We start from the raw sequence: 14053 nt of genomic DNA, 5'->3' as shown, positions 1-14053 counted from the left end.
AGTATATCGTGCCACTCCCTTCTGGCTTGTAGAGTTTCTTTTGAGAAATCAGCTGTTAACCTTATGGGAGTTCCCTTGTATGTTTTTTGTTGTTTTTCCCTTGCTGCTTTCAGTAATTTTTCTTTGTCTTTAATTTTTGCCAACTTGATTATTGTGTGTCTTGGCATGTTTCTCCTTGGGTTTATCCTGCCTGGGACTCTCTGCGCTTCATGGACTTGGGTGGCTATTTCCTTTCCCATGTTAGGGAAGTTTTCAACTATAATCTCTTCAAATATTTTCTCCAGTCCTTTCTCTCTCTCTTCTCCTTCTGGGACCCCTGTAATGCGAATGTTGTTGCATTTAATGTTGCCCCAGACGTCTCTTAGGCTGTCTTCATTTCTTTTCATTCTTTTTTCTTTATTCTGTTCTGCAGCAGTGATTTCCACCATTCTGTCTTCCAGGTCACTTATCCGTTCTTCTGCCTCAGTTATTCTGCTATTGATTCCTTCTAGTGTATTTTTCATTTCAGTTATTGAATTGTTCATCTCTGTTTGTTTGTTCTTCAGTTCTTCTAGGTCTTTGTTAAACATTTCTTGCATCTTCTCAATCTTCGCCTCCATTCTTTTTCCAAGGCCCTGGATCATCTTCACTATCATTATTCTGAATTCTTTTTCTGGAAGGTTGCCTATCTCCACTTCATTTAGTTGTTTTTCTGGGGTTATATCTTGTTCCTTCATCTGGTACATAGCCCTCTGCCTTTTCATCTTGTCTGTCTTTCTGTGAATGTGGTTTTTGTTCCACAGGCTGCAGGATTGTAGTTCTTCTTGCTTCTGCTGTCTGCCCTCTGGTGGATGAGGCTATCTAAGAGGCTTGTGCAAGTTTCCTGATGGGAGGGACTGGTGGTGGGTAGAGCTGACTGTTGCTCTGGGGGGCAGAGCTCAGTAAAACTTTAATCTGCTTGACTGCTGATGGGTGGGGCTGAGTTCCCTCCCTGTTGGTTGTTTGGCCTGAGGTGACCCAGCACTGAAGGCTACCTGGGCTCTTTGGTGGGGCTAATGGTGGACTCTGGGAGGGCTCACGCCAAGGAGTACTTCCCAGAAGTTCTGCTGCAGGTGTCTTTGTCCCTGCCAGCGTCCTTGGCCACAGCCTCCCCCCGCTCCTGCCGGAGACCCTCCAACTCTAGCAGGTAGGTCTGGTTCAGTCTCCCCTAGGGTCACTGCTCCTTCCCCTGGGTCCTGATGCACACACTACTTTGTGTGTTCCCTCCAAGAGTGGAGTCTCTGTTTCCACCAGTCCTGTCGAAGTCCTGCAATCAAATCCCACTAGCCTTCAAAGTCTGATTCTCTAGGAATTCCTCCTCCCGTTGCCGGACCCCCAGGTTGGGAAGCCTGATGTGGCACTCAGAACCTTCACTGCAGTGGGTGGGCTTCTGTGGCATAAGTGTTCTCCAGTCTGTGAGTCACCCACCCAGCGGTTGCAGGATTTGATTTTACTGTCATTGTGCCCTTCCTGCCTTCTCATTGTGGCTTCTCCTTTGTCTTTGGATGTGGGGTATCTTTTTTGGTGAGTTCCAGTGTCTTCCTGTCAATGATTGTTCAGCAGTTAGTTGGGATTCTGGTCTTCTCACAGGAGGGAGTGAGAGCACTTCCTTCTACTCCGCCATCTTGGTTCAGGGCCCTTATAAAGAGTGAAACCCAGTCTTGTATTAGCTCAGTCCTTTTAGAATCCAGTCATTCCCTTCCAATTTCTTCATCCTTTGGAGGTGTTTTCTGCTTTTTCTTCCTTTCCAGATATTCGCATTGAGTGAGAGGACAACAATTTCAGCAGTTATAATCTCTTCACATCTTACTCATGTTCGTTTGTGGTTTTATAAACGTAAATCTTGGGGTTCGAACTAGATGAGAATGACGTTTCGTAGACTCTGCTTCCAGAGGTGTCTTGGCCATTCATTCTCTCCCAACCTCATCCCCAGTGAGGGTGTGCACAGGATCAGAACGTCAGTTTGCAGAAATGGAGACACGACCACAAGGTTACTGGTTTCACCAGTAGACAGTATCTACGGCTCCAGCCTCCACTTTGTTTGGTCATGCGTTATATCCCTTTATATTAAGAAGCTTCATAGCACACTTGTTAGAATTACCTTTTTATAAATCAAAGAATTAAAGTGATTTGATTTTACTACACCTTAAAATCTCCAATTTTCACTATTTAAAAAAATTATGAGAGCTGCACTGTCCAGTATGTTAGCCAGTCACCACATGAGGCTATTGAAATTACTTAAAGTTAAATAAAATTTATTAATAAAATAATTAAAAAATAGAATTAGGGACTTCCTTGGTGGTGCAGTGGTTAAGAATCCGCCTGCCAATTCAGGGGACATGGGTTTGAGCCCTGGTCCAGGATGATTCCACATGCCGCAGAGCCACTAAGCCTGTGCACCGCAACTACTGAGCCTGCGAGCCACAACTACTGAGCCCACATTCCACAACTACTGAAGCCCACGTGCCTAGAGCCTGTGCTCCATCGCAAAGAGAAGCCACCGCAATGAGAAGCTCATGCACTGCATCGAAGACCCAACACAACCAAAAATAAATAAATAAATTTATTTTTTAAAAAAAGAATTAAACTTCACCTCCTTAGTCACAGTATCCACATTTCAGCTGCTCAGTAGCAGCTTGTGGCTGGTGGCTGGTGGCCTCAGCAGCACAGATGGGCATTTCCATCACTGCAGAAATTGTTAGTGCTGCTAATGGTTTACCTTCAGAGTGAATCATAAATCTGATCAGCTCCTTTTATCCATGACTCTATGGGCCTCTATAATCAGATAATAGCCAAAACCAAAGTAACTAGGACCTGTATAGCTCTTTGAAATTTACAAAGCCCTTTAATACACAATCTCATTTCATCCTTAAATCAGCCCAGTGAAGGACATGGGACTGATGGTGTTAATGTCCTTATATTCCGTTTGGGGAGTGATTTACCCAAGCTGGGACTTTCTTCAAGGTCTAGGAGAGTCTTTTGCTCCTGACCTGACATCACACTGTTTCACAAACAAAGCACTTAGATTTATTTTCTTATAAAATGTCACGTTCGGGCTTTCCTGGTGGCGCAGTGGTTGAGAGTCCGCCTGCCGATGCAGGCGACGCGGGTTCGTGCCCCAGTCCGGGAAGATCCTACGTGCCGCGGAGCGGCTGGGCCCGTGAGCCATGGCCGCTGAGCCTGCGCATCCGGAGCCTGTGCTCCGCAACGGGAGAGGCCACAGCAGTGAGAGGCCCGTGTACCGCAAAAAAAAAAAAAAAAAAAAAAAAAATTGACGTTCCATAAAAAATTTTAGAAGTAACATTTACTTTGAATATATCATAGTTATCATCTGGATAATTTTATCATATGTCTGGGTTGAAATTTAGAGGAAAATATTACAAATACTGCATCAGTATTCCCTTTTGAGTTTTTAAGGCAAATAGTACACATGTAATTGTTCCCATTTTAATGTCATTTCACTTTGTTAAAAGCATAGATCTGATTCTTGGCTTGTAGTAAAACAAAAACAAGATTCTCATGTAATAGAAAGGGATTAGAATATATATCTGTATATATGAAAGAAAAAGATACTAATGAAAACAGGTGGAAGGTACTTAGAGTGATCATTGGCATATTTTGGTTCAGATTGAACCTGTCTTCTCCAGTTTACTCTGTTGGAGCCATGAGACCTGGATTCACAAGTAGAAAATGCATGATCCCTTCTGTGACTTTGCTGGGCCGAGAAGGGAGCCCATCTCCCTTAAAGGAACCAGGAGAGCGAGTGTGTTTACTCATACTCAGGGAGTAGAAATGATGAAAGAAAAAGAAAAAGTAGGGTAATATCTCCTAGAAATGAAAGCAGAAGCAAGGAAATTAGAAATAAGAAAGGAAACTCTGAAGTTTGAATTCATATATGTATTATATGTATAAAATTCAACCAGTCTTAATTTTTCCAAAGAGGAGAAAGTCCCCCTAAGTATTTTAAACATTTACCTTCTGGGAAGTTTCTGTCCCTTTGTCTCCTGAATCGGTGTAACCGCCTGTGCTCAGCTAATGCTCCATCAGGCGCTCCTGTTGGGTGTGAAATTCACTAGGTTGGGTGATCCCAGCACATTGGAAGCCCCTGCTCGCAGCAGATGGACAGCAGCGGAATAAATGCTTCTGAAAATAAGTTTGCTCATTAATTATTCAGGCTCTCCTTTTAAAGCTTTTGTATTAATCACTCTTCCCTTGTCTGCCTGCCTCACTTTTGCAAACCGGTCATCTCCTACTCAGCAGCACTGAAGTGACCTTTCTGCTGAGCATCAGAATCCTCAGCTCTGAAGCCGGTTCCTGGTTTGAATCCAGAGAAGCCTTGAATTCCCTTGCACTCTCCTGCCTCTACCCCCAGGCTGGCGAGACACATTTTGGTCCACATTTGAGCATTTAAAGCATCACAGACTCAACTGGTGCTCTGATCTCGCTAGAGTACAGCAGCCACTTTCTGTTGTCCTTCAGGAAGTGTCAGGCTCTGTGCTGGACATTCCCCTGGTGTTCCAAGCCCAAAACATATTTGTCAGGATGGTAAGAGAGGTGTGTGCGTGTGTGTGTAGAGAGTGTGTAGTAAAGTGGTCAGAGAGGTTTCTAAGCAAACACACCAGGGTCCCTCCCCCTCCCATATTCACAGCGCACATTATATTAATAGGCTCTAGGAGGTTCTATTCTATAGGTACCTGTTGAACTTTGACCCCAAACTTGATTCTGGGATGCTTTTTCTTTGTGAAATGCCTGTTAACATCCTCTTCCTTGACTCTCCAGATAGGGATTGCTGCTCTGGCTCCGATCTCTTTCGGGTGTTGAGCCTTTCAGAAAGCATTCAGGGACTGGAGCTTGCCCTTTAGAGTCTAAGGTTGCCATCTTAGAAATAAAAGACAAAAATTGTGCTTGTGCAAAAGTCCCTGTAAAAACCATGGCCAGGTTTATTTCTGTCGTTGGGGTATTTTAATCGAGTGAATTTAGATGTGCAGAGTCCTTGTTCCACAAGATTTCTGTGTTACAAGCTGTTCTGCCCTATGTTTTTAGAACTGGTCTATGTTTCTGCAGGTGAATATAATCAGTACTTCTCCAGATACTTTAAGAAATTATAAGGAAGTTAAGTAACTACAGGCATACATAAAACTGCTCAAATGTTTCTCTTTACCGATAGCTTCAAAAGCTGGGGTTGAATATATTTTAGTGGTCTTCTTGGTACAGTAATATATTAGTCTGACACTTCTGCTTATTGTGAAGTGTTGTGTAACCAAAACTTGTTTTCACCTTGTTACATCAGAAGCATTTTATCCTCTCCTTAAGAGTATGTTCACCTCGGCTTTGTTTTGGGTGTTTTGTAGTGGCCAGTGTGCAGGAGCAGTTAATTGCTGACTTGACCTGGTGATTTTTTTTTTTTTTTTTTTTTTTTTTTTTTTGCGGTACGCGGGCCTCTCACTGTTGTGGCCTCTCCCGTTGCGGAACACAGGCTCCGGACGTGCAGGCTCAGCGGCCATGGCTCACAGGCCCAGCCACTCCGCGGTATGTGGGATCTTCCCGGACCGGGGCACGAACCCGTGTCCCCTGCATCGGCAGGTGGACTCTCAACCACTGCGCCACCAGGGAAGCCCGACCTGGTGATTGATTAATGTTGATGGTTAACCTCAGTCAATTTTGTATTTGAAAAAGGTTTACAGTAATTTAAGAGTCGGCGTCACATGCAGTAATGGAAGAAGATAGAGTTAAATCGAGATCAAGAATGCTTATAATCATCAACTTGACGTAATTGTAGGACACTCCATCCTAGAAATACTTAGACATATGCCTAAGTAGTCATAAGTGTCTTCATGCAGAGGGGGAGAGGTATAAGGAATTTTCTTACTACGTCCATTGCCGTGGTGGTGTCAGGAGGAGCTGTAGAGGAGGGTACTGAGGACCTTCCCCTGGGCCTGCATCCGTTTAGTCATGTTTGAAGCCGTCAGAAACCACATGCTATCAGCTGACACTTAATGCCCTGGGAATTAGTTTCGAGCCCTAGGATTTGCATACAGGTGTTTTTTTGAGCCAATACATTAATAATAAAGGGATTTTTATAAACAATTATTATTCAGGTGACTTGTCTATTTTAAGTTCCTAAAAATGTCATAAGTACCTGGGAGGTTATTCTCACATATATTTTAAGAGAATTATAGCACGTTTCTTATCTGGCAGGTCAGTTACCCTGCATTAAATAGTCACCCTCTGCATTCCTTGATAAGTAGAAAGACGGCGCGGAACGAGAGTAAAAGGTGAAACCCAGGGAAATATGTCAATGTCTGTTTGGCTTAATTGAAGTAGCGTCTTTAATTGGGCCTTCTGCTGCTTGCCTGTGATGCTTAACCGCGATGGATGCTGATAGGATCCCCCTAGGAAATTTGGCAGTGATTTCTCAGCTATCGATGAGTCCTGGGATGTGGTGGTGGCAGTGAAGAAGACAGGGTAGGTAGCAGCAGCGACCCAGGACGGCAGCCTGCAGCCCACACTCTCCTCGTTTACGTGCCAAGTAGGAAGAGCCCAGTGATTCCTCAGCCTCCCTTCCATTCAGTGGGCACCGCTGAGGAGTTTCGGCCCCGTTCGCTTGGTGTCCTTTGATTCCTGTGTGTACTTGCTTCTGGAAAGGTAGACAAATGGACCCCCTGCTCTTCCTAATGATAGGTAGATGATTTCAGGAATCGTCCATTGCCGTTTTAATGTAAGAGGAAAGCAGGAGGGCTGGACTACGGCTCCAGGAGTAGCAAGAGGCTGAGGGGAGGAGGTGGACGAGGCTTCTGTGCCTTCCGTGGCCAGCAGCGCAGAGCAGTTGGAAACACGGATTCAAATGCACAACGGGAGAATGAACCAGGTTGCCCCAAACCGCTCATGCAGGGCAGAGGTGCTCCCACGGGTGACCACAGAGCCACCCGAGGCTGTCATTTCAAATGCAGCTTCCTGGGCCCAGCCCCAGTGCTGCCAGAACCTACGCTGGAAGGGGGCGGCTGCAGAGTCCAGGAATCTGGTTTGAGAACTCATGTCAGTGCCATCTGAGATGGAGGCTCAGCCGTGCTCTGTTCTTAGACTCTCTCTCAACCACGCTTATTTCAAAACCACGTTAAAAAATAGCTACTTCTCAATATCATTTGCTATTGGTAGACATAATCCTTTTTTTTTTTCCCCATACCATCCCAGTATATGAGCAACGTGGACTCGTGGTGCAAAGCCTGTGGTGAGGTGGACCTTCCCTCCGAGCTGCAGGACCTGGAGGATGCCATACATCATCACCAGGGGATATATGAGCACATCACCCTTGCTTACTCTGAGGTGAGTGGTCAGATCTACTTCAGCTGTAAAGCAGCACTATTTTTATGTCATAGTGCTGAAAGTTGAAAAAATCAAATTTTTGGCTAGTCTAGAAGAAACTTGCAAGTTTCGAGTTGAACTGAAGTTTCATTGTAACTTTTGAACAGGAGTTGGGGGTGAGGGCTAGTGAGTAAAACAGGACAGAGCAGAGAGCAATCTCTTCACGGCCCTGTGACGTTTGTGGATTTTCTTTAGAGTGCTTAGATTGTCATCTGCTAAAATCAATGAAATTGTAATCTTCTTGACTACCTCTGTTTAGGAAATAGTATTTTGTGTGCTATTCAGTCTAGTCAAACTCAATCTACTATTCCTGAATGAAACTTTCTAGAAAAGAGGGAAACCTGATATAGCTCGTGTTCTGGATTTCAAAGCATACGCAGGGGCTTCCCTGGTGGCGCAGCGGTTGAGAGTCCGCCTGCCGATGCAGGGGACACGGGTTCATGCCCCGGTCCGGGAAGATCCCACGTGCTGCGGAGCGGCTGGGCCCGTGAGCCATGGCCGCTGAGCCTGCGCGTCCGGAGCCTGTGCTCCGCAACGGGAGAGGCCACAACAGTGAGAGGCCCGTGCACCGCAAAAAAAAAAGCATACACAGTTTTTTCAAGTGTGTAAAGCCACTTGCTGTTCTAGGAATCTAAGTGGACCGTTTTCTTTATTAGTTTAAATTAATTATTTAACATACCCCTGCTTTATTTTCTGCCACGTTCTGTGCCAGGCATTGTTGTAAGGACATTATGTAATCACTTGTTTAACGCCTTCAGCTCTGGGGCAGGGACTCATACTAACCCGCTGTGACAAATGAGGAAAGTGCGCTGCAGAGGTCAGGTGACTTGTGCCTGGTTAACAGCTTGTAGGAGGTGGAGCGGGGACTGAACCCAGGCAGGCTGCCTGTGTGTTCTCAGCCACCACTGTGCTAGATGCAGTGACAACGACAAATACACGTAGGTCCAGGCAGGTCACTCTTGTCCACGTCGTGGTCATCTGGCCCTTCCGGCCAGTCTGCCTTTATGATACTGGTTAAGTTCCTGGAGGGGAGTGGGGAGTGGGTAGGAGTTCTGTGTGTGCTTGCTTTCAGCATCTATATATGCTCACAGGAAAGATTACTGTGAGACTCCAGTAAGAAAATGTTTCAAACCACGTGGCAGAGGGCTGAGCATGGAGTAGATGTTTAGGAAGAACAGTCAGCCTTCTGTAGCCACAGGTCTGCGTTCTGGATGTGCGGGGTCACCTGTTCTCCGCGGTTGTAGAAAAGAGACTTAAGTATCCACTGGTTTGGGTCTCCATGGGGGGTCCTAGAACCATTCCCCCTTGTTACCAAGGGGTGACTATGTTTAAATCCAGATCTTCCTTGATTTGATCCACATCCACACCTGTCAAAGTTGTTCGGCCATTTGATTTTCAGTCTGACACGTCCTGCTTCACCAAACAGCTGTCATTCTCATGTCCTTGGGCCCAGGTCTCCTGACCCCACCATGTCCGCAGGTGAATTAAATGAACGTGTGATGCGCTACAATATTTGCTTCATAGTGTGGTCTAGTCTCCTGCCCGAGAAAGTTGATACGTGTTTGTTTCTCTGGACACCTCTTTACTTAGCATGATCCCTCTTTAACACTATTTTATGTTGTCATGCAATTAAAAAATAGTCAACTCTGTATTATGTTTCTTAATTTTGCATCAGGTGTTTATAAGCTAATTTGGTTATCTAGTGTATTAGAAACTGTATAAATAAGTGATAGCTTTTTTAATAGGAAAAGTGAAGTCTGAACAGATCTGTAGTTTTTTAATCACTCTGATTCATGAGGAATGTGTGAGTTCCAAAGAGCATTAAGTTCTTCCCCCTAGTGTAACATCTCCATGCATTGTCTGATTTTGACCTGTAATATAGAAAGTGGATGAATGACCCTGTTATCCCTGGTATAACTAGGCCTTCACCCATCTTCTTATTAATGATTTTCTTGGGAGCAGCTTTTCAATTGCATTGGTAGGTTCCAGATTGCTATGGGATTGAACAGCTCACACACAAGGTGATTGGCAGGACTGGGCTACAGTCTTCACCTACAGGACTTACCTCGGACTCAGCCTGACCTGACCAGTGTCGTCCTCTGGCCTGGTGGCCAGTCAGCCTGCCCGCTGCCCCTTGGCACTTTTAGCCAAGAACAGAATTCTCTCACCGTTTCCACTGCCTTCTATAAAAATGGGGCATCTTAACATGGGAACTTAGGTTTACCTGTGGTGTGGTTTCATTAGATTTTAAATTGGTGCTAATAATTTAAAATGATTTGATGGCAAGTAGATTTGATGGCAGGTAGCTTCCCAGGCTTAAACCACAGTTTTTAGCCTAAGAACGTGTTTGCAACTGAGCTGTAAACTCACGGAGACAGTGGTTGGAACTAGATGAACAGAAAAGACTTTCCGTAGAAGAGAATGAATTGAAGAGAAATTCAGTAGAAGAGAAATTTTTTTCCCTTGTAAATTGTTTAAATTTGGAGGTAGTTTCAGGCTGCAGAAAAGTGTTAGAACAGGGAGCTCCCGCGTCGCCTTGACCGGCTTGCCCGGTGGTTTGCGCTGTCCTCTCCCCCCGCCTCTCTCCAGCCCTCACATTGACACTGACACAACACGACCATCCTGCCCACGGGCCATCCGTATTTCCCCCTGTCCCGGCTACGTCTCTTTCTCTTTTCCGGCCCGGCAGCATGCGGTACGTTAGTGGACGCGTCTCACCGGCCTCCTTCACACTGGAACATTCTTTAGTCTTTCTCTGCCTGTGTCTTCGACAGTCTTAGAGTTCAGGCCTTTCCTTCTGTAGGATGACCCTCAGCCTCCCACCCACGCAGTTTTCTTGGGGAGCTGACTGGGCCGAGTGTCACAGCAGGGGCACAGGATGCTGACCCCCCGCCCCCCACGACTGCCGGTGCTAACCTTGACCACCTGGTGAGGTGGGCAGCGTCTATACCTCAGACTTCTCACGGCCTTAGCGTCCCTGCTGACTCCTGCCCACGACAGCGCCACTGTGATGCCCTCAGACGCTGGGGACCTATTTCCATGATTCCTTCTATATTCATTAGGTGACCTTCTGCTGTAGGAAGGACTTTATTTCCTTTCTTCCCCATTTTTTAATTTATTTATTATTTCAGTATGAATCTATGAAATCTTATTACATTCCATGGGTTAAAATCCAGTACTCTGTTTTGACGCCTAAATTGTCCACGTTTGGACAGTGGGACAACTTAGGCCTCGTGTTTCTGTGTTTTTCTGATCTGTCCTTATCGTTATTGGAGTGTTACTATCTAGCATAACAGGATGTTCCCAGGCTCATCTTGTTCTTTTCCTGCCTCATCCCTGAGATCAGGCGTCTCACCAAGAGGTTCTGGTTCCTTGTAGTGTTGCATGGTATTTAGAAACAAGGATCTGGCTGCTCAAGAATGTTCACTTGCTTGTGGGGTGCCAGTGCTTCTAGGCCGTCTGAGCAGAGTCAGGCAGCATGTGAATGTAGATACCCATCCACCCACCCACCCATCCACCCATCCACCCATCCACCCATCCATCCATCCATCCATCCATCCATCCATGCACATACATCTACAGCTATTGCTGTGTCTGTGTCTGTCTCTGTTTTAAAACCGTACATGTTCCTACTGACACTTCCGTCTCTAATCCAGTACCAGCCTTTCCCTTTCTCTTTATAAATCCCCTTTCAGATGGCGAGAAACCTGATTCCCTTTATCCTCGGTATATTAAGTTATTTGTTCGTTAAGTGCCTTTGCTCTGTCTTCCCAGTCTCCCCCGTTCCCCCGGCCTCTGACCACCCCCAGTGCCCGCGCCCTTAGGAAGCCCAGCGCGGGGTCACCGTGGCACCTCCACCGCTCACTGCTGCAGACCCTGGGCACTGGTTCCTCCATGTTAGGAGGGGAGGGGGAATGGGGGATGGGAAAGCAAGGATCACTCGTCTTTTCAGTGATTTTCTTCTTTTCCTAAATCAGTGGTTTTCTAACCTGAGCATGCTGGTTATAAGTGCAGCTTCTCGTACTCCACCCCCAGAGATAATGAATCTCCATCTTTAATGGGTTTCCCAAGTGATCCAGGGACTCTGATGCAGATGCTTTACAGCCCACACACTGAGATATTCCCTGCCTGGCTCTCAAGAGCTGCCGGCTGCCCAGGAGGCACTCATCCCACAGAAATTGACTGCGCCCCTGCCATGGGCACAGGTCACTTAGGAGGAGGAATATTGGTAAGCAGGGCTTGTGCCTCCTTTTTCTTTCACCGACTTTTCCTTTCCTTCCCTCCTTCCTTCCTCCTTCCTTCCTTCCGCAGTTTTTTTCTTTAAATAGTTACCTACAGCTTCTAGTCTCTGGTGACAAAAGTTTGCAGTGGAAACTTTCCCAGCACTTTTTTTCCCCCCAGGACACAAACACCTGCTTTTCTGTGCTTTAATTAGACCTGTCCCACGTTCCTGTTTGTGTTGTAGCAACAGGAGCATGCCCGTGCCTCGTCAACATGTGCTTGCTTCAGTTTGCCAGGTTTGGGGCTCACGCTGTCTGATGTAGTTGATCGCAGGAGAGTGAAGCAATGCAAACATCTGGGATAAGCTGTAGTTGTAGAAACAGCACAGGGTAGTCCTTTTCCACATTTTATCTTAAGCAGACTTACCAACTACTTTCTCAACAAGCTGAATTCATAGACGTGGTTCTTATCTCAGTACAGTATGCCCGTGCCATCTGTAACCCTAACCCCCCCCCATCTGAACTGTGACGTGAGACTGTGTACCGGGCGTCCAGCCACCTACCCATGGTCTTCGCCACAGCAGTCACAGGCGGGGATTCTTAGAGCGGAGGAGGTGGAATGCCACGTCCGCCGCGGCCCGCCTGATCCAGTGTGACCTCAGGGTTTAGTTTCTGCATCGGTTTCTCAATTTAACAAATATTAAAATGTCAGTTTAACAGTTTAACACATTTCTCAATTTAACTTACTGCACACTTCAACCGCACCTCGTAGAAGTGGCTGATAGGCTGCCTGAAGAGCTGCTAGAGCTCCTTTTTTAAGGGGCTTTGCAAGTGGGTGATGGCACGATGAGGGTTATTAGCCTAAAAGAAAAGCAAACAGAAAAATGAGTCACCCCGATAGTAAACATCCTAAAATCCTGTCGGTGATGTGTGACAGCTTGCCTGCCTGGCTATAGAGCAACTTCTCTAGAGCGGTTATTTCAAAGCCTCATTAAATACTGCAGCATCGCTGTAGACGTGCAGGTGCCGTAGTCAATGTTGGGCACCGCATCAGAGCCAACAGACCATCCGGGGGTCTCTCTCTGCACCCCCAAACTTCAGGCCTTGCAAGGCCTTGAAATACAGAAGCAACAGAGGTCAAGCCCACGTGGAATCTGTAGAACATGCATGTCCTCTGCATACAGTTGACTTAACTGGCCGGGCTGTGCCAGCCAGTTCCTTGTCTGGGTCCTGTTCTGGTTTTCCCTTTCTGAAGATCCCAGGTAGAGGTGTCAGCGAGCCGGGCATGGTTAGGTTGATCTGGTTTTGAGTAAGAAACCTAATAGCTGAAAGAAACGGAAATAGGCTTTCAGAATTCCATCCTAAGAGCTTTGCCTGAAGAAAACCATCTCAGCGGGGAGTCCCATCCTCTAAAGGTCAGGATGTTGGGTGGCCTCCCTGGGGTGTGGGAAGCCAGCATGCAGCCGTTCAGAAGGTCATTGGCCAGTGTTAGCGGCAGCAGCTTCTTTGCGGAGCCATCTTAAGACAGGTTTACGCTCCTGACTCAAAGACAAAGTGTTCATCCCTTTGGCTGAGGAGTGTCGACCCAACTGCAAAGCAAGCTGGACGCTCACGTGCTACCATTCGTCACTCTTTCCTGCTTTCCTAGAACCTGGACTTGAGAATAACTTCGTGAGAGTTGGAGAGGGTACTGGGGCTGTGAAACGTTCTCAGGCTCGGCATGGACGGCTGTGCCCTGCAGGCTGTGATGAGCCACACCCTGCGAAGGAAGCAAAGCGGGGGATGCTGGTTTGAGTCAATGCATAAAAGATTTGAAGAAGGACCACTGTTTCTTCACGACGTGCCGAATGTCGTCATTTCTAGCCGTGCCTTTATGCAGTGCATGTATTTTGCCTACATTGGCCCTATCTTGGGAATACTGTTCGAGCACTGTTAGATCTGATATAGCACCAGATTTGGATCTGACTGACCTTTCCCAGGTCATACTTGGTCCTTGGGTGGTGGTTTTTGCCACCTTGAGCAATAATCTCCAGGTACTGGTCTCTTTCCGTAGATCAGAGCAGCATTCTGTGTGTGAGGGAAGGGTACTCCTGCTGGAGGCTCTGAGCTCTAATTTGATCTAGTGGGAAATGTAGAGACCCAGGTACCGGATATAAGAACGGGCAAGCCTCTGTGAGGTTTGGCGGAACGTTTTGTAGGGTGGCGCACAGGAATCCAAGTTACAGGTCTTACGTGAAGTTTTGATTAAAAGTAAATAATCAAGAACCAGACCACTGTTCTTGATTTTAAACAGTTAAGTTTCCTCTTAAATATTAGGAACGAACATACTTATGATATGGTAAAATTTTAAACTTCAACCCCTTTTTTTCCTTTTTTTTTTTTTTCGGTACACGGGCCTCTCACTGTTGTGGCCTCTCCCATTGCGGAGCACAGGCTCCGGACACGCAGGCTCA

At 46.4% G+C, this 14053-nt stretch overlaps 1 protein-coding gene across 3 annotated transcripts in view; it reads left to right on the top strand.

Moving 5' to 3' along the window:
* TRIO (trio Rho guanine nucleotide exchange factor) overlaps positions 1 to 14053 on the top strand; it is a gene marked incomplete at its 5' end in the record, with an annotated part of 386080 nt that overhangs the window by 175798 nt on the left and 196229 nt on the right. For all 3 annotated transcript variants that reach the window (XM_082621961.1, XM_082621962.1, XM_082621960.1), the window contains one exon: positions 7210 to 7341. In XM_082621961.1, the coding sequence (XP_082478087.1) occupies positions 7210 to 7341 (132 nt within the window). The remainder of the gene's footprint in view (positions 1 to 7209; positions 7342 to 14053) is intronic.

The sequence above is a fragment of the Mesoplodon mirus genome, assembly GCF_964341445.2.
Source record: "Mesoplodon mirus genome assembly, chromosome: 5".
In the NCBI taxonomy this organism is placed as follows: Eukaryota; Metazoa; Chordata; class Mammalia; order Artiodactyla; family Ziphiidae; genus Mesoplodon; species Mesoplodon mirus.
This window is presented reverse-complemented; position numbering and strand designations above follow the sequence as displayed.